At 41.6% G+C, this 26097-nt stretch overlaps 1 protein-coding gene across 4 annotated transcripts in view; it reads left to right on the forward strand.

The window, feature by feature from the left end:
• The window catches only part of hth (Meis homeobox homothorax), a 130179-nt gene extending 104496 nt beyond the window's left edge, over positions 1–25683 (forward strand). For all 4 annotated transcript variants that reach the window (XM_089235132.1, XM_089235131.1, XM_089235133.1 and 1 more), the window contains exons 9-11: positions 19519–19577; positions 19674–19766; positions 23269–25683. In XM_089235132.1, the coding sequence (XP_089091258.1) occupies positions 19519–19577; positions 19674–19766; positions 23269–23465 (349 nt within the window). In that variant the 3' untranslated portion in view covers positions 23466–25683. The remainder of the gene's footprint in view (positions 1–19518; positions 19578–19673; positions 19767–23268) is intronic.
• The last annotated feature ends 414 nt before the right edge of the window (positions 25684–26097 follow it).

Here is a 26097-nt window from a genome sequence, read left to right on the forward strand (position 1 = left end):
TGTTTTTTTTTTCATTATTTTTAAAATTGTTTTTTTTTTCATTATTTTTAAAATTGTTTTTTTTTCATTATTTTTAAAATTGTTTTGTTTTCATTGTTTTTAAAATTGTTTTTTTTTTTCATTATTTTTAAAATTGTTTTTTTTTCATTATTTTTAAAATTGTTTTTTTTTTTTTCATTTAAAAAATTTTTTTTTTTCATTTTTAAAATTGTTTTTTTCATTATTTTTAAAAATTTTTTTTTCATTTTTTAAATTATTTCACGAATCGAGAATTATCCCGACTTTTTTGCTGAGCATGCTCCGGTATTTTTGCTTTATTATTCTCATCGTTTCTCTAATTATGCGTGTCTTTCTGAATGTCCAACGCCCCCGCCACAGTCAAAAAGTATTTTTCAAATTGGAGCAAGTAATGTTCGGGCCTCGCAGACTTATTAAAACGCCCTTTCAGCCGAATGGAATCAGAAGAAAACTGAGGTACGATTTCGAAAGACACGTTCAAGCATGTCATCTTCCAAGAACTGCAGTCATGCCTTACCATATAAAGGTATAACAAGTCTAGGGAACAAACAATAAATAAAAATTTCATGTCGAACCAGTCTCGGTCAATTTAGCAATCATATACAACAATGGGAAACTAGTAAATATCCAGTACACGCCAATCATGTTTCAATCACCCATCTTAATATGACTTCCACATCTATTCCCGTTTCACAAGCCATTGATTACGCACCGATGAATCAAAAATCAGTATCTCATCAGGAAACCGATGCCATCTCGTGACTTCACAGAATCGATACCACCCTCCAGATCGAACGGGTGAGATCTTTAAAAAACATTTTCAAGTTTTATTTCTCCGCCATCATCGTAACGATTACACAAGGGAAACAGCGCCATCTTATTTCCATGTATAAATGATTAAAAAAAAAAAAGAAAACCACCAAAAATATCTTAAAAAGAATTTAGATGGATTGGCTCCGCCTTTTTTTTCTTAAAATCCTTTATCTTGGAGCAAACATTTCGCTGCCGATAAGGAAACAGAATGTTTATAAGAATAAGAAGACGGAACACACACACACACGCGCGCAGCCTCCATTTCCTAAAGCTTTAGATGTTTCTTTGCCTGTGCCCAGTTTGATCTATAAATTTCCAAAGGAAAAGCGGGAGCGGTAGGAAAAGCCTGCAAAAGGGGGCGCCTTCACGCAGGGTAATTTATTTTCATTTTCCCCGCGCCACTTGCCAAAGCAGCCGCCCCCCGCCCCCTTTCCTTACCAGGGCGCCTTTCCACTACTACTGCTACCATTTTCCCAAGGAACCCAGTGACGTACAACAAAATGAAGACTAATTGTCCCGGAGCTTACGTCCAAAAGAGCTCGAGAAGAGAGAGAGGGTGCGCGGGAAAAAGAGAGAGGAAAGTCTCTTAAAATTGCATTGATGTCACACCACCACCATCGAAAGCCCTTGCCTATCTCCCTTACTCCTGCGTACTAACAACGGCAATGGCAAAAAAAAGAGTAAAAGAGAAAAGATATATGACAATGGAAAAGCCTTGTTCTTCTCCTATGCTGTCCATATATATATGTACACATGGGCTTTATCAAGGCTTTTCTATCTCTCCTATTTTATGCGGCTTTCTTGTTTTTAGATTTTTTTTTTTTATTATTTGTTTGTTTGTACGGATTTTCTCCTATTTTTCTTGTTCGTGTTATATTGTCTGGACCGAAAAAACAAAAAACAGAAAAAACCTCGACAGAGAATAGTAATTTGAATATTGTTTATGGTAAGTACACACTCCCGCAGATATTGCGGGTATCATTCTTGTGTCGTGGAGATTGCAGCGCCACCTGGATCTTGGAACTGCCCATAAATCTTTCTCTTGAACTCTGGTATTTTCCCCCTCATTTTAGAAGTTTATAAAAAATTTTACTTACGCCAGAAAAATGCATATAATAAAGGCTTACGTATCACTAGAAAAGCGTAGTCGAAACGCTTGCGTATCGCCAGCGTAAAAGGCTTGCGTATCGCCGGAATTGCGTAGCCGAAAGGCTTGCGTGTAGCTAGAAACTCGTGGTCTGCAAAACTTGCATATCAATAGAAATGCGCGGCGTGAAAGTCTTGCTTATCGCTAGGATTGTAGCCGAAAAAACTCACATATCACTAGAAACGCGTAGCAAAAGGCTTGCATATCGCTAGAGATGCGTAAAAAGTTTCCATATCGCCAGAATGCGTAAAAGTTTACGTATCGCTGGAAATGAGGGGCGTAAAAGGTTCGCATCTCGCCAGAAATACGTAGCAAAACACACACACACACACACAAGGTTTGCATATTGATAGAAATGCGTAACTAAAAGATTTGTATATTGATAGAAATCAAAAGATTTGTATATTGATAGAAATCAAAAGATTTGTATATTGATAGAAATCAAAAGATTTGTATATTGATAGAAATCAAAAGATTTGTATATTGATAGAAATCAAAAGATTTGTATATTGATAGAAATCAAAAGATTTGTATATTGATAGAAATCAAAAGATTTGTATATTGATAGAAATCAAAAGATTTGTATATTGATAGAAATCAAAAGATTTGTATATTGATAGAAATCAAAAGATTTGTATATTGATAGAAATCAAAAGATTTGCATATCATTAGAATAGCCTAGCCAAAAATGTTTGCATATCACTAAAAATAGATAAAAGGCTCACATATCACTAGAAATGCATAAAAGGCTCACATATCACTAGAAATGCATAAAAGGCTCGCATATCACTAGAAATGCATAAAAGTCTTTACATATCGCAAAAAGGCTTGCCTTGATCTCTTGTATACTAATGGATGCTTTGCAATTTTTAGTTACTCGACTCGTTCTTTTTCTTTTTTTCCATTGATGAACGTTTTGAATAAGTATCCACACGTATCCCCCGGCTGTACGCAGAGTACATGTTTGGAACCGCCATATTTAGTGCATTAAAGTGACACTTATACACCCTCTCACTTGTCCTTTCTCAGTTATAAGGCGATTTTCTGCACTCCCTGTCAAAGATATAGCATGATAATGCTATTCACTTATATGCTCCCCTAATTCATGTGTCAGTTTTTCCTTGTTACCTTGCACCGACGCATGAGTGAGTGAGAGATCGCTTCCGAAATTGGCGTTGATATCGATTGCACGTCCATTGACGTAACCATTAACTATCGTGAAAGTGATCGGGGGAAGTTTAAACTTTAACATCATTTAACACCCGTGGAATTACGTGAGGTCTCGTTAAAACGATCCGCGAAATCTCATGAAATTGTAACGACTGGAGCTTCGCTGAATTTCAAGAATGGCAAACTTTTTTTTATCCTCGAGAAATTCTTTAAATATTTTAGTTTCACTAACACATTAATCTAACTTTTAGTTGCTCTTCACATTCCATGAATATTTCAGGGGCTTCACGGAAGTGTTTGTTCATGGAATAGAGTTTCGAAGTTCCTTGAGAACTCACGAAATATTTTCATGGGTTTTGTGAAAATCCATGAATTCAAGGATTTGGGCGAAGATTCGATGTGTGTGTAAAACATGTTCCGATTTTTGGGAAATTTTGTGAGAGATTTTGAAAATTACGAGAATTTTGTCGGGGATTGTCTGGAATATTTCGGGAATTCCAGAGGGGATTTTTTTTTCAAATGTTTCGGGGATTATGTGTGAGAGATTTTAAGATATTTTTCAAGAATTTTCTGAGGAATATTCAAAATATTTCAAGAAGTTTGTGGGTGGATTTTCAAAATGTTTCGGGAATTTTTGTGGAGAGAGATTTTTCAAAATATTTTGTGAATTTTGTGGGGATTTATAAAATACTGATATCCAAAATTTTGGGGGAGATTTTCAAAATATTTCGGTTGAAATTTGAATTTTGTGTGGGGGAGTGTCGAAACATTTCGGGAATTTCGTGAGGGGAAGGCATTTAAAATACTTTTAAAAGCATTTTTGGGAGGGGGTGGTTTGAATTATTTCGGAAATTTTGTGGAGGGGGATTCCGAAAATAGGAATTTTTTGTGAAGATATTTATAGTGTTTGGAGTATTTTGTGGGGGGGGGGGGTTTATAATGTTTCATGAATTCTGGGAGTAGGGTGCGTATTTAAAATATTTCGAGAAATTTAGGGGGGGGCGTTATTTGAAATATTTCGGGAATTTTTTGGGGGAATTCCAAATTTTGGGGGGATATTTGAAGTATTTCGGGAATTTTGTATTTTCTCAAACATGTAAAGAATTTTGTGGAGGGGGGGGGGGGTTCAAAAAATTCATGAATTCTATGGGGGGTTACTTAAAATATTTCATAAAGTTTGTGGAGGGCGGTATTTGAAATGTTTCGAGAATTTTTTTTTTGGTTGAGGAATTTTCGAAATATTTGGAGAATTTTGTTCGTGGAGGGGCATTTTCAAGAAAGTTTGAAAATTTTGTGGGGATGTCGAAAACATTTCGGAAATTCCGTGAGAGATTTTAAAATATTTCGCGCGAATTTTTTGTGGAGGATTTTCAAAATACAGTATTCCAAAAGTTTTTGTTGGGGGTGGGGGGAAAAAGGGTCAAAATATTTCGAAAATTTTGTGGGGATATTTTCGAAATATTTCGGAAATTTTGCAGAGGAGTTATTGGTTAGGAGCATGATTACAGAGGACTCGCGATGATCCAGGGATTTCTCGAAGCGTAATATTCGAGTAAATAAAGATTTTCCGAGATTTGGTTTCGAACAGAGCAATGAATATTTTAAGGTGTCGGTGAATATCAAACAGCTTTTCTGGAGACTCCGTCAGAATCAACGGTGAATTTCCCCAAAATCTTCCACAAGATCATTCAAGGATTCTCAAGAGAGAGAGAGAAACAACCAAAAAACTAAATATTCAAATATCTCTCAAGAAAATACTCTTACACACCAGAAATAATCGTGAATACTCCAATAATTTACCAAGGGGTTGATTGGCTATCCAATCATGACGCGAGCGATTAATTCAAGTCTGCTTCAGTGAGCACACTTAAGTGAGTGAGCATACTGCGAGCAACTGGTTGAAAATACCCAAGTCGGGACATTCAGGAAAAAAGTCTTGATGATCTTATAATATGACTGTTCATAAGTAGCAAAATGACCACGTGCACTATAAATGACTATCCGATTTTCTAATTTCAAGGTATCTCATGAAAATATGGCATTTGTGCAGATTTTTCGAGATTTTTACTTTAATTGAAAATGTTAGCGCCCTCTATATTGGCTCTGCAGAGAATTATTATCCTTTATTAATTCTGGAATTATCACTTTCATTTATTTTGGGATTATCTTTCATATATGCTGGAATTATCTTTCATTAATTCTCCGGAACTATCTTTTATCAATGCTGAAATTATCTCTTCCATTAATTTTGGAATAATCTTTCATTAATGCTGAAGTTATCTCTTTCATTAATTTTGGAATTATCTCATCGATGCTGATATTATTTCTTTCATTTATTGTTTTAAACTCCTATTTATGCCATAGGAAAATAACGGGGGATTGTGTGTATTTCCACCGAGTCACGTGATCTTCCGACGAATTGATGTTGCGACGAATGATGAATCGTTCTCGGCACTGCCAAGGCAAAAACCTCTGACGTCATACTCCCTCCAGTAATATAAGCTCGATGCGTTCCATAGATCCCCTTGAGAAAGCCTTTCATCCGAGTAGCTGTGAAACTGAAAGAAACTGAACCAGAACTGAAGGAAGGGTGCTTTCGTTCTTACAATTACATTTGTCTCCACCATATAGGTGGACCATCCCAAAAGAAACTTCATGCGTACATGGATTATAGCTGCTACCACTGCCCACATATGGCATTGGGGACCGAGTATAACGATTGCAGATAACGAAAGGGCACACCTTTTGATCTCCTACATCAGGGGTCTTCAACCTTCCTCGAGTCGCGAGCATTGCCTGTACTTATCATCAAACATAGAGCACCCCCCCCCTTACGGCAAGGGTGCCTAACCTTTTAGGAGAGTGCGGGTCACTTCACATTGGTTTGAAAACGTGTTGAGGGCCGCTTTTGTGATCTGGAAGCGTGCACGGGCCACTTGATTGATGTGGAATAGCGTGACGGGTCAATTTAGTTATCTGTAAATATGCAGCAGATCACTTAAATGATCTGGAATCGTGCTGCGGGCCACTTGAGTGATCTGGAACAGCACCGCAGGTCACTTTAGTGATCTGCAACTGTGCCATGGGTAACTTAAGTGATCTGTGAATATGCCTCTGGCCGCTAAAGTGATCTGTGAATATGCCTCTGGCCGCTAAAGTGATCTGTGAATATGCCTCTGGCCGCTAAAGTGATCTGTGAATATGCCTCTGGCCGCTAAAGTGATCTGTGAATATGCCTCTGGCCGCTAAAGTGATATGGAACTGTTTCGTGGGCTGCTTAAGTGATCTGTGGATGTGCTGCGGGTCACTTAAGTGATCGGTAAATCTGCTGCAGTCACCTCAAAAAAATCTGTAAATGTGCCGCGGGCCACACAAGTGATGTAGAACTGCACCGCATGTCATTTGAATGATCTGCAAAAATACCACTTAGTTCATTTTCACGAAATTATGAATCAATTGCGTTTAACATTATTACGTATACGTATTTAAGTCGCGGGCCACATTAGACCCGCGGGGCATGAGCGGGTATGCCTTACGGCTTTATGTACGTATGCTTGAAATCTCTCCATAATTGTAATTTTTGAATGCGATTTCTACGGGGAATTTAATTGAAGAGTTGATCACACAAGTACTCGCGAGAACGAAATCTGACTATTTAGCACTCTTGGTGCTCGCGAAAGCGAAATCTGACTGAGTATTTAGCACTATTGGTGCTCGCGGGCAACGGGTTGAAGATGGCTGTCCTACATAGTCTTTAAGGCTGATAACGATAATTTATCAAGAAGAAAAAACTCCCATTCAACCACAGCGTCCAACTTTGTAAATGTCATAGCAATATCCGAATGATAACATTATCCGTGATTTTAATAAAAGGCGTTATTCAAATGAGGTTTTTCAACTAACTCCCAGTAATCTGGCGATTTCAATAATCCGGTACTCCCTGGTCTGATATGTGCCGTCTACTGTATTCGATTTAGCGGGGAATTCTTAACATTATCTTTATGGGAGAAATTTTGGTTGCAGAGGATCCGTCACCCAATTAAGCGGGACGGACCACTAAACCATACATGTACCTCGTCCATATTCCTCTGCGGAACGTCTAACGAATTGGTACATGTTGGAAATGTGCGTGTCGGCGTTGTGAACCTAACGGGAAGCTCGTTTCTGTGTAATGATTGTTATAGTGGTGCCATCTATGAGTGAAGCGTAATATTTGAAGATTTCACCGTTGCAGGCCTGTTGCTCTCTGCGCCGAGACTTTTCAGTGGGGAAAGATCGGCTTGCATTAGCACCTCGAAGCGGGACGGACTGTATTACGAAATGATTCCATTTCATTCTATCTCTGATTGCGCACAGAAAAACCGGGACAAACTCCCGAAAGCCTTTTTTTTCGGGACAGTGAATTTAATAACGAAAAATCGGGGACATCTGTCCACTCCGGCATCCATTCGTTCCACTTATTGCACATATAAGACAGCTCGAAACATGATTCAAAGTCGCCAACGTCGCCTACATACAACATCCAAGAAACGGAAAACAAAAATCCACCGAGAAAATAAAGAACACGAGAAACAGCAGCAGCAGAGCACCTTTAATACTAAATCCACCTTCCCAGTGCTTATTTCTTACCACGGAACTATATTTGAGCACCGAATGGTATAGAGAGAGGGGGAAAGAAGTCGTGGGGGGGGGGGAGTAACGGGCATCGGGCTCGTGTCTTTGACACCGATCATCAATTCCAATTTTCTCTCTATATATATATACGTGTGTGTGTGCTCGCTTCGAAGGCCCGATAGGAAAAGCTTCGTTCGTGTGTTGGGGGTAAAGCCCTGCTCCCCCTCCTCAGCCCTACCATAACGCCACCGAAAAGGAACATACAGAGAGAGAGAGAGAGAGAGTGAAACCACCACCACGGGATGGTGAATCGATATTTGTGCTTTGGAAACTCTCTCTCTCTCTCTCACCAGGAGTCTTCTCGTCCGTCGTCCACATGCCTCACAATTACTGATTACAGCCATCGACTGCAAATTATGAAAAATAAGGCTATGGATTCAACGGAGTCCCCAGAGCCCCGTAAAAGAGCACGCGTTCTGAGGCTCTCAGTTCTCTCTGTCTCTCTCTCTCTCTCTCCCCACTTCTTTCTCTTTCGCGCTCCCCACTTTTTTTTTTTTTTTTTTTTCGAACCTTGCTAGTGTACCGTTGGGACCGGTGGAAACGCTCCGGTCCCTCCGGCTATTATCGTAAGTGATTTTTGGCGTTTGGCTGTTCGGCGACGAACGGAGTCGCGTGACAGGTGATTTGTCTTTTTGTGTGTCCCGGAGACTGTCCCTTTTTTTATTTTGCCTTTTCTTGCCGAATATATCCCGTATATATCGAAGCCGCAGGAGAGAGAGAGAGAGGAAAAAGCTTCATCTTCACTCGTTTCTTTTCTTGATTTTTCTTAAGGGAATAGGATATATTTTTTTTGCTTTGGACGAGGTCTTTTGAAATCCGATTCTACGTATTTGACTCCTCATTAGTTGTTTGATCCCAAAACGTTGCGATTATTTTTTTTAGAATTTTTTTTTGTTTTTGCAGTTTATTCCTACCTGGAACGCATTTTTACTTTTCCACTCCCGACATTAAGGAAAAGATGGAAAATATTTTTTAAATGAATATTTTACTTTCTTTACTCCGATTAAAGTTTTCTAAGAAGAGGGGAAATATTTTTGGGGAAAAAATTACGTAAATTATGTGTTTCCCCCGTTATTTGTAATTCCGCGATTATATATATATTTTTTAAATGCGTGTTAAAAGAGCAATTATAATTTGGCAATGGATATGGTAAATACGCGCATTTGGATACTTGTGAGTTTATTTATTTACCGTTATCGCGGTCTGACGACGGGAAAGGACGAATGGGAATTAATTGTAGAAGTAAATCGCGTGATGATTTGAAGCGGTGTTTCCCAAGGTGGGCGATATTGCTTCCTGGTGGGGGTGATAGAGAGGGGTCGATAGAAGCTACGAGTATGATATAGGATCCTAAGGGATCGCTTGAGTTGAGGACGATGAGAGGAAAAATTTCTCTGAAGAAGGGGGGCGACGGGACAAAAAGTTTGGGAAACTATGATTTAAATACAAATACAAATACAACGCCACAACAGGCAAAATGCCCAACGAGGTGGCTGATAAAAAGATGCCCATAAAAATATGGTTGTAATATGTTTCAAAAATACAGCAACCCAATTAAAAATGCAATTAACACAAATTACAAACAATATATACACATGATAAAATATTATACAATGCCCATAAAGAATACTTATGGTTGTCTTATTCTAAGAATGGATAGCTTCCCGATTTACCCCAACATGTTTATCGTATTTCTTTTTAAACGTGTCAATTGTGTTACAATTTACTACCTCCGGGGGTAAGCTATTCCATTTATTGACAACCCTATTAGAGAAAAATTCCTTGCGACACCATATCCTTCCCTCACCAATCGATACTGGTGTCCCCTTGTAAAAGCAGTCGATTGGCGGTGTACTAAAAGTTCATGGTCCATCCTATCCATCCCATTGAAAATTCCATTGAAAAGCCACACCAATGCCGAGGAGAGTCGCCCTTATCAGACGCTGGGCAACTTCGCCCCGATTTTGTTTCCCTTCTGGGGGGGGGGGGGGCAATCGAAAGTACAGAAAATTAAAATTCAGAATACATGCAAGAAATACTTCCAACACCCATGAAAATTCAGAAAAAAAAGGAAAAATTCCAGAATATTGATGACAATTTAGAGTAAATGAAAGAAATATACCCTTTTAGAATTGATGAAAATTCAGAATTTATAGAAAAAAAATCCAGATGTATGTAGAAATTCTGAATTTATGAAAAAAATGACTAGATGAAAATGCATAAAATTCCAGAATTTATGAAAGATATTACTGTTGTTACCTTAAATGCGGGGCCCGGTGCGACCGCACCTGTCGCACCCCCCCCCCTTTCACGAAGGGCGGCTCTGATGTTGTTCACATACAACATTCAAGAAACAAAAAAATGAGAAAGAAATTATAGAACACCAAAACCAGCCGCAGAGCACCTTTAAAACTAAATCCTCCTTCCCAGTGCTTTTTCTTACCACAGAATTGTATTTGAGTACCGAATGGTAGAGAGAGAGAGAGAGAGAGAGCGCCTAAAACTAAAGTAGTGCCTATGTAGAGAGAGAACCTTAGTAAAGCATCTGGGAAAAAGAAAAGATACAGTCGGCCCCACACTTCCAGCACGGTAATTTCCGATTAAGTGGGATAATCGATTATGCGGGAACAATTCAATTAGCGTTTTACAACATTAGTATAATTTGTATAATCCCTTCTATATTTTGCAATGCCTTAAACATCAAATTGTTCTTTTGCTATCACCTGTGGAACCATCCTCTTGAAGCAGAAATATTTTCCATAATTTTTGGAAAAAATTCCGTTGATTAATAAATTTTTGGCCCTTTTGGCACAAAAACACCGTCGATATCAGATTTTCCTCGTGCGTTTTCTGATAAAGCTTCCGTTTTTTCGCCAATCTCCTTCAATCAACATCATCAGAATATTTGTTAATGCTTGACACCTGCTAAGCTTGAGAAATTTCATGCTCTTTCGCAATTTCAGTTTGATTTTTTGGTTTTTTTTTATTGCATCCAAAACTTGCATAAACCGAAATCCTCTCTTTTCTGCGATAATTTTTCCAAGGCCGGGATTACATTATAAAAGTTTGATGAAAGATCTTTTACAAAACTTGAAAAGAAAACCAATAACAATATTGATTACATTCGCTCAAATGTAATTCATTATCTTATTGGTTGCATTTTTTTCAAGTTTTATAAATAAACTTTTATTAAACTTTTATAATGTAGTCCCGGCCTTATTCCAAAACATTGCACAAACGCCATAAATTGCTATAATTTCCGAATATTTTGTCAAATAAAAATATTGTGTACATAGCGGTTAATATATATTTACAGTTATTGTGTGAATCGTAATATTCGATTAAGCGGGGAGAAGTTGTTGGCATTATTGTATTAAACGGGAGACTTTAAATTTTGATAGAGATAAATTTTGGCTCTAGAGGATTTTATCAGTTACCCAATTAAACGGGGCCTACTGTATATGTGAGAGAAGAATGGGTGACTGACATGAACGCCAGGTGCTCTGCCACCGGACTTATCACGTTGCCGAGATCTCTTCCAGCCCAGCTTCGTGGCAGAGTCTGGAACAAAGTGAGTGCACCTAACAGTCTGAGTGTGTTGCTAGTGTTGTGCTTGATATTTCAGTGGTGCCATCTATTCTTCAAATTGTGAATGAAGTGTAATGATTGAATATTTGTTACGTTGTAAGCCTGTAGCTCTCTGTGGCGAGACTTTTTCGCGCCTTGAAGTTGGAAACCACAGAAAACCAGCTTCAGCCGACCACCACTGTGGCGCCGGTGGGACTCGAACCCGGATCCTCGCAATGCTAGTCCGTCACTATGACCACTCGACCACCACGGCGGCGAGAATGGGTGACTGAAGATTCAAGGGAAAGGTGAACAAAAACAAGGAAAAAGATATGTTTTAATACGAGAAAAAATAAATGGAAGGGAATCTTTACAATTAAGGAAAAGAGGGTTGGGAGGGTTGTCCAGCAGAGCAAGATGAATGGATGACGGAAGCGTAAAAATGAGAAACGGGAAATGAGAAAGCGTAAAAATTGAGAAGCCTCAATAGCAAGGGAAGTGGATTCATGATTGCAGAGGAATGGAACGAATGAATAAATGCAAGAAAAAATTATGCTTGAATCCTGAATGTAAGGAAGTGGTAGGATTGCCTGAATGCAAGGGAAGAAGCATAACTGAATGCAAGAAAATGAAAGGATTGCCTGAATGCAAGGGAAGAAGCATAACTGAATGCAAGAAAATGAAAGGATTGCCTGAATGCAAGGGAAAGAAGTGGACATCCAGCGGTGTAAGATAAATGGGTGAAACTGAAATGCAAAAAAAGGGGAAGCAAGCCAAAATTTATACCCGAATGCAAGGAAATGGAAGGATTGTCTGAATGCAAGGGAAGAAACCTGACTGAAATGCAACGGAAGACGCATAACTGAATGCAACGGAAGAAACATAACTGAATGCAACGGAAGAAGCATAACTGAATGCAAGAAAATGAAAGGATTGCCTGAATGCAAGGGAAGAAGCATAACTGAATGCAAGGGAAGAAGCATAACTGAATGCAAAAAAATGAAAGGATTGCCTGAATGCAAGGGAAAGAAATGGACATCCCCAGCGGTGTAAGATAAATGGGTGAAACTGAAATGCAAAAAAAGGGGAAGCAAGCCAAAATTTATACCCGAATGCAAGGAAATGGAAGGATTGTCTGAATGCAAGGGAAGAAACATGACTGAATGGAAAGAAACGAAACGGAGGTCTAAATGCAAGGAAAAAAAATGGTAGACATTGAAATGCGAAAAATGGATGTTTTTGAACAAAAATAAATGAAATTGATGCCTGAGTGCAAGGAAAATGGATGCTTGAATGAAAAGAAAACGCATGCATGAGTGTAGGCCTGAAGAAACGAAATGGGTGCCTGAATGCGAAGAAAAGAAATGGGACGAATGTTCATGCAAGATGAGTCCATGCGTGATAATAATCACGTGACTGATCGGAAAACTTCAAAATCCGAATAAAATGCCAATCATAAGTGTAAATATTAATGCAATTATGTAATACCATTGGTTTAGGTATATGGTTGGTTGTTTTTTTTTTCGCCCCCGAGTCAAATCACCTGAGAGGGTGCAAAGCCGTGAGCCATTTAATATAATAATGCGTTATATTTGAAGTAATTTCCTTCGAACACCTCTCGTCGACCATTTATGTTGCTCCCAAAATACGTGAGAGAACCAGGGCGAAAAAATTCCCGGCTCCCATGACGTCACCAAACTGCCGTATTTTGTTCGGTGAGTTGCTTGCCCCGCGAAGAGTTAATCCTGTTTGGCTAATCCACTTTCTTTTGTGCGGCAGCCATTAAGTCACGTGTCAAAATCCTCGCCCCCCCCCCCCTCCACAATCTCCCATCGAATGGCATCCAGTGATTACGATTGATGATGGCACACGTACGGGAATTTACCAACGTGAAAAAATAAAATTGTGTATGTCCAAGAGATTGATGAGGGTTTTTTTTGGCTTCTCGCTCTCATTATTTGGCCAATCCCCCATTTTTTTTCCCGGATTTATAAAAATCGGCCAAGGATTGGCTTTCGATCGTGCTAAAAGATGCAGCGGTGTCAAAAATGTTTTTCAGTGTCTAGCTCAGTGTTTTACAGAGCTAGCTCAGTGTCAGAACCTACGAGTATAACATAGAATCCTATGGGTTCGCTTGAGTCGGGGGGCGATGAGAGAAAACAATTTCTGAGGAAGGGGGCGATGGAACAAAAAGTTTGGTAACTGTGGTCCAGCTTCATGTGGAAGTCACAATTTGTTTTTTGTTTTTTTTCGATTTTCATGGCGGACGAATGGGAACGTATATCGTGGCGCCTCCTGTCCATTGAACTGGTAATTGCTGTCGACACTATAAAGTCGCTGATATACTGTTCTTCAATGGCAATTCTCCATGACGTCCAGGCATTGTGGCGGTAGAGTGGTCATAGTGACGGACTCGCATCGCGAGGTCCCGGGTTAGAACCCCACCGTCGCCACAGTGGTGTTCGGCTGAAGTTGGTTTTCTATGGTTCCCAACTTCAAAGTGCGAATGCGAGCGGATCTTTCTTTTAAAAAGTCTCGCCACAGAGAGCAACAGACCTACAAACAGTACAGATGTAATTCAATAACAACACATCACTCACTCACTTGGCTTCTGAAATATAGATGGCGACACTAAAAAATCAAACACAACACTACATACGCACTCAGACTGATGAGTGCACACACAGTTGCACTTCCGGCACAACTCACTAGGTAATAAATCGCCCAGAGATGGCGATAGACTTGAGTTGTGCTCGGTTTGAAAGAAAGAAAGGGCGATCACTGGTCCCGTATTTTCAACTGTCTAAGTATTGGAAAATTTTCTTCAAATTGCTTGAGTGAACTTCTTCGGTATAATAATTGGGATTTGCAAATTCAACCAATTTGCATTTTTTTACTACAATTCGCATAAAGTCTTATTTTATTTCTTAATTTTGACTCCCTAAAGCTCTTTCCGTACGAGAGCGAGGCATTTCCGCCGTAGGAATTCATCCTCTCTGTTCTTTCCCTCATCATAACGCTTTATTAGTGCTCCGCGTGATGAAATTTTCTCCAACAAATTTCTCTGTGACGTAAAAAGTTTGGGAACCACTGTCATGGATCATTGGCAGATACAATAGGGCGCAATACAATGAGGCTCAGATGATCTATTATCCCCCCTACCGTTCAAAGAGCCTATATTCGCTGTTATGTCAGGGGTTCCCAAACTTTTTTCACCCGCAGCACCCCTCACCCCTGATCAACGCTTATTCGCTGCTCCCCAGAGCAGTTTATAACAAACAATCTCTTCGAAAAAGCTTTGTCGGGCCACCGTGATGCTCAGTTTGAGAACTCCTGGCTTATGTGATGGATGGATAGATAGAGCCTGGCGTCTTTCGATGCCTAAAAAGCTCTAGGACATCGGGCAAACCTTCAACGTCTACTGCACGGATTCTCGAAACGAAAGGATATGGGATTGGGAAATTTCGCCTGCCCTGACCGTATGAGTAACCGAGTTAGTGACCAAGTGAGTGTGCGATTGACTGTATGAGTGAGTGTGTGTGACTATATTGTTGAGTTAGTGACCATATGAATGAGCAGGTGAGTGAGTGTGCGATTGACTCAGCATATGAATGACCAAGGAAATGACCGAATGAGTAAGAGATTGTGAGTAACTTTATGGTCGAGTAAATGATCATATGAGTGACCCGCTTGATCAATCACTCATACCGTCACTCACTAGGTATTCACTTTGTCGTTCATTCGATCACCTACTTGGTCATTAATACAATCACTCGGCTGGTCACGCATACGGTCAGGGCAGGCGAAATGTCGGGGTGAAATATACCAGGGACGGAGGGTGCCGGGGGGGGGGGCGAACGTACCAGTCTCGCCAGAATAGGTCGTTTTCGAAACGAAATCTCTTCTTAGTTCGACGCGGGGTGTCACGAGCAATCTGGAATATTTCCAAGCGTGCCAAAGCAACACCACCTATAGCAGAAGGCCTCCGCACTAAGCTCGTGACGTCACTTGAAGAAGGCTATCTCACCTGTAGCCACCTAAGCAAGCCAAAGCATGAACCATCTTTACCCTTTTTTGTAGTACATCTATAGTTGAGATGACCTTCATTGACGTCACGAGCTTCTCGCGGAGACGCCTCCTGCTACAGATGGTGCTGGCCAAGGAAGTCCAGACTTTGTAGCTCTCAACATACGAACGTTTCTCGACGCTGCTACTTCGCTTGACATCCTAGGACCACATTGAATTTCGTTTGCATGATAGAATACTTGCGAGTGACATGATCTTAATTTGTATCTACAGCAAAGAAACCCTAAGGGAGGAGGGGGGGGGGAAGGGCTAACAATAATACTGAATCGTGATCCCCTACGGGAGTTATTAAGGCACCCCGAGCATGCCGTTGACGACCGAAATCCTTGTGATGTAGGCATAATCATGTAACTGCGTCTGCCACGGACAACTTTTCTTTCAGAGATCATTTCGGTGCACGAAGAGTTTGGATTATGAAAATGAAGTGTTGGGGAAAATTACACAAGAAATAGGGTCTGGGCAGACAGTGGAAGGGGCGTGATTGGGCACCGCGCAGAGGGTGCTCTCTCTCTCTATCGAATGTATTCCATCGTCGGAGTCGCTCGTATACTCGACAATGAATGGATGATTCCGATCCGTATCTACTGTTCGAGCACAGAACGGGGGGGGGGGGAGAGAAAAGGATTCCATTCCTCCCCTACCTTCCAGAGATAAGCGTTCGTCGCATAAATGCACAGCAAAACCTTGTACGTCCCTTGATAACAGTGTTGTAAATTTGAGGCGCCCTCTTTCCCGTGATATACATCCTAAATTAACGTCGCCCCCCTCCGCAACCCCCTTTTTCTACCCTTCTCTCAAAAACAACGCACGCTGTTCTGGATATCAACTCCTAATCCTGGCTCTTTCCCCTCGTTCCTTAACAAATGGCTTTCGGTTGGCAGTGGCGTATAAGGTATTAGAGGGGGGGGGGGAAGGACTCCTTTCTCCTTTGCAAATGGGTAGTCGTGGGGGTGGGGGAGTGATTCTCTTCTACAAATAGTCATGCTATTGGCGGCGGTTAGTCGCTCGGCCATCCTTCCGTTTCATTAAGTTGATCATCGCCAAAAAGCCAGAAAACCCTTTCTGCTCCGTTTGAAAACCCCCCTCTTTGCTATTAACGGTTGCCGTGTAACCCTGTACGAGTTCTCCCTCTTCAAGTTTGGCGAACATTTTCCTATTAGGCGACAAATTTTCCAGATTTGGTCACTTTGTTGTGTGATCATCACATCATCTAGTTTATGGTTCAGCATGCACGTCCTACCAATTAATGTCCAAACCTAAAAGGGGAAAGCCACTGGGCCCCAATACAAGGTCTGCGTTCCGAAAAACCTACGTATATCGGCAGTTAGGCTTGGTCTGGCATATTTTCTTTTGCTTGCACTGAAGAGTCCACGGACCCTTCAAGGATCCTTGGAAAGATTTCGTGGGGGGGGGGGGTCTTTTTACTTGGTTCAATAGATAATTAACTGTTCAATTTAATGTAACATTCTGCATATTATTCCAAAAATGAGTCAGTGTTCTTCATTTTAATGGCTCAAGGGGTCCGTGGACCGCAAAATGGTTGAGAACCGCTATTCCAGACTATAGATAATCACTAGACTTGTATAGGTTATAGGATGCTATCCGCGTCCGTTCACCTAGCACTGAACACAGTTACTTCGGGGTTAAACGAGTACAGACAGCAGCAGGGATGTCTTAACAACACTATGGGTAATTGGATTTTCTAGAGGTGCCTTTGCAACAAGGCAAATTGACGTTCTGGTAGGGGCGGTGGCCATCTAGCTGGATGTACCTGCAACACCGGAGTTAAACGAGCACAGGTACTAGCGAGTCCGTCTTAAACGCACATGAGCTTCCTGGCAAAGTGATGTTCTGTGGTCCCTACCATGAAATGCAACGGACTAGCATGTGTACTCTTCTCATAGTCATTAAATTCGTGTCGTCTCATTTGCGACCATGATGTCTGCTACCGAATCGTAAAACGTAGTGTTTGCGACCGAAACCACAGAGGGCACCTAGGGGACGATGATGGGGATCTAGGTACTTTCATGCATAGCCAATTTTTGCAAGCGTACATTTCTTTTGCCAGCCCTTATTTTAAACTGTATATACCTGTATTTTTCGATACTTTGGTCCTATCACATTCAAAGATATACTGTATTTTTTCTCCAAAACTCCTTCAAAATATTCTCGATGTATTCCCATTGTTAACAAACCTATTTCTCACTTTGTGTAAATTCTGAGACGCTTCGCTTACATGTATAACCCCCCAGATACTGCATCAGGGTTCCCAGGCTAGGATCTTTTGCGAACCTCTTCTACAGAGTTAAAATTACAAATATTCTAAGAATAGTCCCGGCCGGGGGCCCTGTTAGCCCACCTGTGTGAGGAGGCCATGGTTCTTACCTAGTTGGAGGTGCCTGCTGCCTCACTTTAAGGCAGGCATCAGCAAAGCCGTCTTAACAACACCATTGTCTCTTTCCCCCCCCCCCTCCCAAGCAAAGTGATATTCCGTAGGCCCTACCTAGTTGTATGTACCTGCCATCACGTGGTTGAACGAGTACGGATATCAACAGAATCATTTTAACAGCGCCGGCCTAACGACGTAGTAATGCTCCGGGAGGGGGGGGGGGGCGCCCTACCTAGCTAGATGTACCTGCCCACTTTCGAAAAGTCTTCGTACCAAACTAATTATTACGAGGCCTGTGCACGAGGGTTCGTGTTCGGATATGCCGAGTCATTGAGATGGTCCTGGGTATCAATGGCATTCAAAGCGACTCCTCCTCATCCATCTAGCACCAGATCGCCCTTCATCCGCGTAGATCAAGACTCTCCTGCCAACATACCGTACAGCAGGTCCAACGAAGCCATCACACCTCGCCCTCCCACAGTCTGGAATTTTGAATAATTTCATAATTTTGAAATTTATCCATATGGAAATTATCCATAATTTATCCTTATTAATTATGAAATTTATCCATAAATTTTGCTCAAGGGGTAAGTACACCCTCGAAATCGTCGAGAAAGTCCTTTCGGTAAGGATGTCTTCGAAAGGAACTTGGCGCTCCTGCGCCGACTTCTCATGACGATCGATCGCCAAGACGCGGCAGACCCTCATTCTTAGAGACAAACTTTCCGGGAGCCTGTTGCCCTCATTTGTCAAGCTCAGGAGCTAGAGAGAGCTCCACATCCTGGAGAAAAGATATTCCAGGACGGAGGGGGGGGGGAGATTGGCGAAAAGGGGGGGGGGAGGGAGTAGGAGTTCTTGCGCAGGAGCAGGGAGTGGAGTAGGTACTATACTCCTCGTTCCACGTTCATCCAAAGTCATTCGTCTCCTGACTTTTGCCTCGGTTCAGGCAGAGAAGGATCCAACATCACCGCCGCCACTGCTCCTGATACCAACCACCCTGTGCTCCCTTTCTGGTTTATAGGAGCCAAAGAGGGAGAGCTTCCCATCGCTTGATTTACGATCAGGGATTTCCTTTTCGCCCGACGTCAGTAAATCACAATCACACTTCTCTCTCTCTCTCACTCTCTTCCCGTCTCCAACTTCTGCAGAAATTTCTGCTGCTGCCACTTTTGGAGCCTCGCGGTGGATCCAACCCCAAACGTTTGGCTCCTTTATTATTATTCTTTTTTTTTTTTTTTTTGCTTCAACCCTCAGTGGCTTTTGGCTGTTCTAGAGACAATCACCCGAATGGCGTTATATTCCAATTCACCCGGTTTTTTTTTCTCTCTCTTGCAGGGGGGATAAGAAAAGGGAACTTATCTCTTCCTTATCTCTCTCTCTCTCGCTCTCCTACGCCACTGCCTTCGAGAGTATCCTGCTGGTGTTTCGTGATTTTAATATGGAAATTGAGATGGTGGTGGGATATGTGCTAGTATATTCTTCGCGAGTTGGAGTGGATATCTCTGGAATGACTTCCAGAGAATATGCATTTATTCTCGAGGATTCTCGTTTTTTTTTTTTTTCTTTTGTAGCAGCATTTGGAGTCAGTTGAGCTCTTATCAATGTCTGGATCCTTCACGTAATGAAAAGTTCTTTGCTTTTGTGTCCCCTACAGGTTCATCAATGCCAGGCGTAGAATTGTACAGCCGATGATTGATCAGTCGAACAGAGCAGGTAGGTACCGATCACATTTCCGGGTGACTGATATTGATTGATCCGTGGTTTTGAAGTCGATTTTTCTTTTTGTAATCGATTATTTTTGTCCTATAGGTGGCAGTATCGGTCCACCAGGAGCGTCTTACAGCCCGGAGTCTTCTATGGGATACCTGATGGATGGTGTGCCGCAGATGCATATACGACCAGGTAATTAACCAGGGTGATTCAAACTCTACTCATTCAGGTGTGGATTTTCTAGAATGGGGGGATCTCTCTTCTCATATACGGGAAGAGTAGTATAGGAAAAATTGGTCTGTCCAAATAGGGGACTGCAAATACTATGGGACTGTACAATCTCGTCATTTTTTGCCTTTTCACAGTATAGATTAACTATAAAAGTGCCTGTGAAAAGTGTGATCGTAGGGCCCGCAACAGAAGGCCCTGCTCCAGGTTGTGGGAGCCATGCTTGTTATAACATGGGAAAAAATTGGCTCACCTCGTGAAATAGGAGACGTTTCTACGAACTTACACAATGATGTCCATAATTAAAAGACCCTATTTTAAAGTGCCCTACAGGTGAAACCAGTCATCAGAAAATTGTGAAATTTTGTGGAGGACTTCATGAAGTGATGGGAATTTGTTTCAGAGGGAAAAAATTAGTTGCACATGTCGCCACCAGAGGACATTTCATTTTAAATATCTTTAGTAAACATGTAAATTTATGTGATGTCACGCAGCAGCTGTTATAAAACCTAGAAACATTCGCGGAGATCTTGTTTCTCAATGCGTTTGCTAGTCACAATGACGGTGAGTTTACGAGATCGCTCTTTCTTGGTCAAATTGTTCTACCAAAACAGCAATTCCGCAGTAACTGCTCTACGGAAGGAAATATCGGACTTGGAAGAGGGTTCGAAAAGGTTTCGATTTGCCTCCTCCTAGGAGGAGACGTTCTGCAGGTCCAGTGACATATTCGATCACCGGGAATCGATATGCATTGCTGTTAGAGAACGAAATTGTTCCGGCTCTGCAAGCACGTCACTGCCTTGCAGATACAATCTTTATGCAAGACGGACATTCTTCAGATAACATGGAGAAAAAATTGGCTCACCTTGTGAAATATGAGACGATCCTACGAACTTACACAATCAGTTGCCCTGGATCAGGGCATCCATAATTAAAAGACCCTATTTTAAAGTGGCCTATACAGGCGAAATCAGTAACCAGAAACCCTTCTTCACACATCGCAGTGTGTGTTAAGAATTCTTAAAACACATTTTATACAGAAGAACGTGTCATCAGCCGGCACTTCCCTAATCTATGCCCCCCCCCCCCGATCACCGGACTTTGATTCATGTGATTTTTATCTTTGGGAGCATTTGAAACGTCTGGTAAGTCGCGACAATCCAAGAACTTGGATTGTCGCGATTGACCTGACCTTAAAGGCAACATTTAACCCCACGTGATTTGTCCCGCACACGCTTCGGTCAGTTGTGGAACATGTTTTGTTGCAGTAACAATTCCAAACAATTGTTAAAATTATAAACATTTGCCTAAATGTATCAATTCTAAATAAAACGCCATCTGGTGGCGACATGTGCAACTAATTTTTTCTTTCGCATCCACAAAATTTCACAATGTTCTGATGACTAGTTTCGCCTGTTGGCTACTTTAAAATAGGGTCTTTTAATTATGAACGCCCTGTATATCGCATTGGAATGTTTGTGTTGGTTCAGAATGGGCTGATGAACTCATCACATTCATAATCCACCCCCAGGGGTGGGTCGTCCGCCGTCCCTCCCAAGAGCCGGATAACTTGGAAAATTGGTACGTCCAGTAAAATACGGTATGACTCTCGTACATGCCACATTGAAATGCGTTGCTATGTTCGTTTGCAGTCGGCTATACAGCTGATCACATTCCGGCGCGGATCCATCATTTGATCATTTTTGTCGCACCACTGCCATTTTCTGCACACGAGGGGTAATTAGACCGGGACCTACGATTTATTGCCGATTCCGAACGGCAGGCTTGCTTTATATGCTCATCGACGAGAGGTTGGTGCGCTAACCCCTCGAGGGTGGGGGGGTTGGAGTGAGACTCCCTGCGGTAGCAATTTTTTCTGTGGTCATGTCGCCGTTTCTGTTGTTCAAGGACGAACCGGGTATCGAACTCGCGACACCTCTAATCATCCTTTGGTACTGCAGGCGAGTATCTTTACGACCTGGGCTACCGCGTCCCGGCGCGGATCCAGGGCACGGAGGTTGGGGATGGTCGCCCTTTGTAAGAGCCAGGATAATATGGGGAAAAATTAGTCTGTCCTCTACTCGTCTGCCCTTTTGTAGGGACGATCCTACAAAATTGAATAAATAGTCGCCCTGGATCCGCACTTGCCAAATGGAAGTGCTTTGCTGTATTTTATTCATTTGTTATGTTCAGAATGAGCTGTAGAACTCATCGCCTTCAGGCGTGAATCCAGGGCAGGGGCGGAAGGAAGGTCACCCCTCGTATCAGCCAGATAATACGGGAAAAATTGGTCCGTCACGTAAAATACGAGTTGATCCTACGAAACTAAACGATTAGTTGCTTGTCATATTGCAATGATGTGTTGATTCGGAGTTGGCTGTAGAATTTCATCATAATCACGTTCGGATCCAGGGCATTGGGAGGAATGGTCGTCTCTTCTAAAAGCCAGGTCACGTGGGAACAAATTGGTCCATCCCGTGACGATCCCACGAACTCGCGCAAAAAAAAGTCGCCCTGGATACGAACCTTTCCCGTTAGAACGCACGCATAACGAGATGGAGTCATTGGGCACTTTTAGGTGCTCCGGTGAGTTAATAAGAGATGATGATCATCGTAACTCACCATCAGAAGAGCACACACGGGGTAACTTTGACCTCGAACTAGAGATCAGCTTCAACCTAGTCAATGAATTGGACCAGTTCTTGAGCAGTACTTCAGTGCAAGGGTGTTTAATCTTGAGGAGAGTGCGGCGACTTCATTGGTTTGAAAACGTGTCGCAGGCCGCTTACGTGAGCTGGAATACGCTGCAGATCACTCAAGTGATTTAGGAATGTGCCGCGGCTACCTATAAATAGGCTGCGGGTCATTTAAATTACCTGGGAATGTGTCGCGGGCCACTTAAGGGATCTGTAACTGTGTTGTGGATCACTTAAATGATCCCTAAATATGCCACAGGTGATCTAAGTGCTCTGGAACTGTGCAGCGGCGATCTGTAATTGGCTGCGGGTCACTTGCGGTGATATTTAAATGTGTCGCAGGTCACTTAAGTGATGTGCAAATGCGTCGCGTGGCAGTCAAATGATCTGGGAAGGTGTCGACAATTGACACTCGAGTGCTCTAGAACTGTGCTGTGGTGATCTGTAAATATGCCGCGGCTGACTTAATTGACTCTGGAAATTTACCGCAGTCCTCTCGAGTGATGTGATAATATGTAACGGGTCACTCAAGTAATGTGGGTAACTTAAGTTGTCTATAGAAATGTGACATTTAGTTCATTTTTACAAAATTAGGTTTTGAGATCGCGGGCCACATCAAATGATTCCGCGGGTCATGGGTCGAGCATGCATGATGAAACGATGATGAAGCATGCATGGTTTCCGGTGTTTCATCGAGCACCACTCACGGTGCTCGTGAGATATTTGATCAAGATCATTACAATGCCTGAACTCTTCTGTGACTCTTTCAGGTCTCCAGGGATTGCCGGATTCGTCGATGGGTCACATGGGCTACTCCCAGCTCCGTTCTCCTGTCCATTCCCAGGCCATGCTGATCCCGGGACACCACGCCATGATGATGTCTCACCCTGGGTTGCCGCCTCCACCTCCTCACGGATCGCCTTATGACAGTTCGCCTCCGAACATCATGGACCTTCACTCGAGCTGAGACTGTTCACTTCAAAAATATTATAAATTCACAATATATATATAATATATGTATCTCGATGTGTGAAAGAGATCGTTATGCGTGACTTAATATAACATAGATTTGTGGCGCCATCTATATATATGCTACCAGTTTTTTTTTGTCTTGCTTTCTTTCCCATTGCACTCAACTCACTCATTCGTATGATGATAATATACGTATTTGTATGTACATAAACGAGAATTTATCGGTCGGTAATGTGTAAATAAGTAATTAGTGGCGTCTTGACGGGGCCCCGGGCCCCCGTAAACAGTCGAAAGTTCTTAATTTCTTCAATATCTCATTTCGTTTTGTTATTGCAATTTGATTCTTTGTCTCTCATTGCGATTAGATATCCTTTATAAATGTTGAAAAAATGCGGGCCACAAAGTTTTTGGACCCATGTACATGTTGTGTTCAAAAGTCCTCGCCTATAATGTGGGATTGATTTCCGATTTCTCCCATGTTGTCCCAGCATGTGGCAATATTTGGCACATTCCAGATGTAATACTAGATGCATTCCTAAATGCAAGGCCGTTTTAAACACATGGACTCACTGGGGGAAGGGGTGCACAAAGGGCCGGCTCACTTGGCATCATTGTGGCCGGCTAGTAAGGCAAAATTTGTCGGCCATATGCGTGGTCAGAATTGTATGCGTCACTGTCGCACACATTGGAATTGTGATAGGATTGTACTCACCGCTGTGTTTGTGTATATTAGGAACTGCAGCAGGCTAGTAAGGGCCACAGTTCCACATGAATCGGCATCAGTTGCAGCAGTCTATAAGGGCCACAGTTCTCTGCAGATTGGCATTAATAGCAGTAGGGTTTTCGGTGCAATTGAAATTGCTTGTGGTAGGTTTGAAACAGTCCTATCTTATACGCATTTGCATTAATCGTGACAGGATTGTAAAGACATGCCATTGTGTGCCATTGTGCCGTCACATTAGCACCAGTTATGACTGAATGTCATGCGTCACTGTTACATACACGTTAGCACCAATAGTCGCCGGCTGGAAAGAGGCCACATATCCACATGAGTCGTCATCAGTTGTAGCATGGTGTAAGAGCCACAGTTTTCTGCATATTGTCATTAATATCGGCAGGATTACAGGCGCATTGCATTGAGATCAATTGCTGCAACAGTCCTATCCTATGAATTAATTCTAGCAGGTTTGTAAGGGCCACTGCATTATACATAGTGGCACCAACTCTGGGAGTATTTTATGCACCACTGTGTTACACACACACACACACACATAAGAAGCAATTACGGCCACAATCCTCCACACATCGGCATCGCTTTTGACAGGTTGCAAGAAACATAGTTCTCTACAAATTAATATTAATTTCAGCAAGACTTGCAACAGCCCTATCTTTTGCGCATTAGCATTTGTGGCAGAATTTCACCCACCGCTGTCCATCAATTATGACAAGCTAGTAATTGCCACAGTTCTCTACACATTGGTTGCGGTAGGGTTGTGGGCATTATATGATATTGACATCAGTTTTAGATTGTTTGTAACCTATCCTATGCAAATGTGAATTAATTCTAGCAGGTTTGTCGGCATGCTATGCACATTCGCATCAAATGATGCGGGAAAAATTGTATTCGATGACATGCACATATTCATAGGCATCAATTGTGGTAAACCAGTTAGGGTCAAAGTTCTCTACATAATTAGAATCGATTGTGGAAGGGTTGCACTCGTCACACAAATCGACTCCAGTTGTCACATGCTTGTAAGAGCGAGCTTAAGTGGTACAACATAAATGGCTGTGCCACATCAGCCCAAAACCCCCGGAATGCCAGGAAGAGAGCCCGTAGTCCCCCAGAATTTCTGCGATCAATTTCCCAGCTGAAACACGTACTGTGTGAAGCCACATTCCTTGTCACATTCCCGGAAATAGCTTTGAATTACTTAATTTTTAAACTTTTGGAGTATAAAAATGAGTATAATTGTAATATTTCGCTTTTTAAATGATTTTATATAGTTAAGGACTATAATTATCTTTCATGTGTATTGAATTCGGAGGCACGAACGAAAAGGAATAATTTCTCAGAAATGTAACTTGAAATAATGTTGGAAATACATCGAGGGTATTCTTATTCCTATACATTTTTTGATAAATATTCAAAGTAGAAATTTATGTATAGCTCCAATATTTGATGTAATAAAATCTTTCTCTCTCTCTCTTCACGCAATGTGTGTTTTCATGTCATTGATAATTCATGTCATCACCAAATTACAGGTAATATAAAGAATTTTACACTACATTTATCCCACCGAAATTTTGATAATTTATTTCCATTCCTGGTGAAATGAACAGTTTATTATGATTGGCGTTTCCACTATAGTTTGAAAAATATATGCATCAATATGTACACAGGACACGAATTTCTAAAGCAGAGGTGATGCTCAACCTCCGGCCTGGGGGCCAAACGCGGCCCGCGAAAGGTGATTCAGAGTTGAAAGTATTAATTTACGCACAACACACGAAATACGATGAGCATATCCCTTTCATAAAGGTACGGGAAAAAAATCGGGCTAAAAATTCCTACCTACCTATTTGCATATTTACTCTTGGAAATCGGAACCAGATCTAATTGTCAC

This window comes from Pholcus phalangioides, unplaced genomic scaffold, assembly GCF_987345545.1.
Source record: "Pholcus phalangioides strain wild (caught in Gottingen) unplaced genomic scaffold, Ppha-v1.0 ptg000008l_1, whole genome shotgun sequence".
NCBI classification, from domain to species: Eukaryota; Metazoa; Arthropoda; class Arachnida; order Araneae; family Pholcidae; genus Pholcus; species Pholcus phalangioides.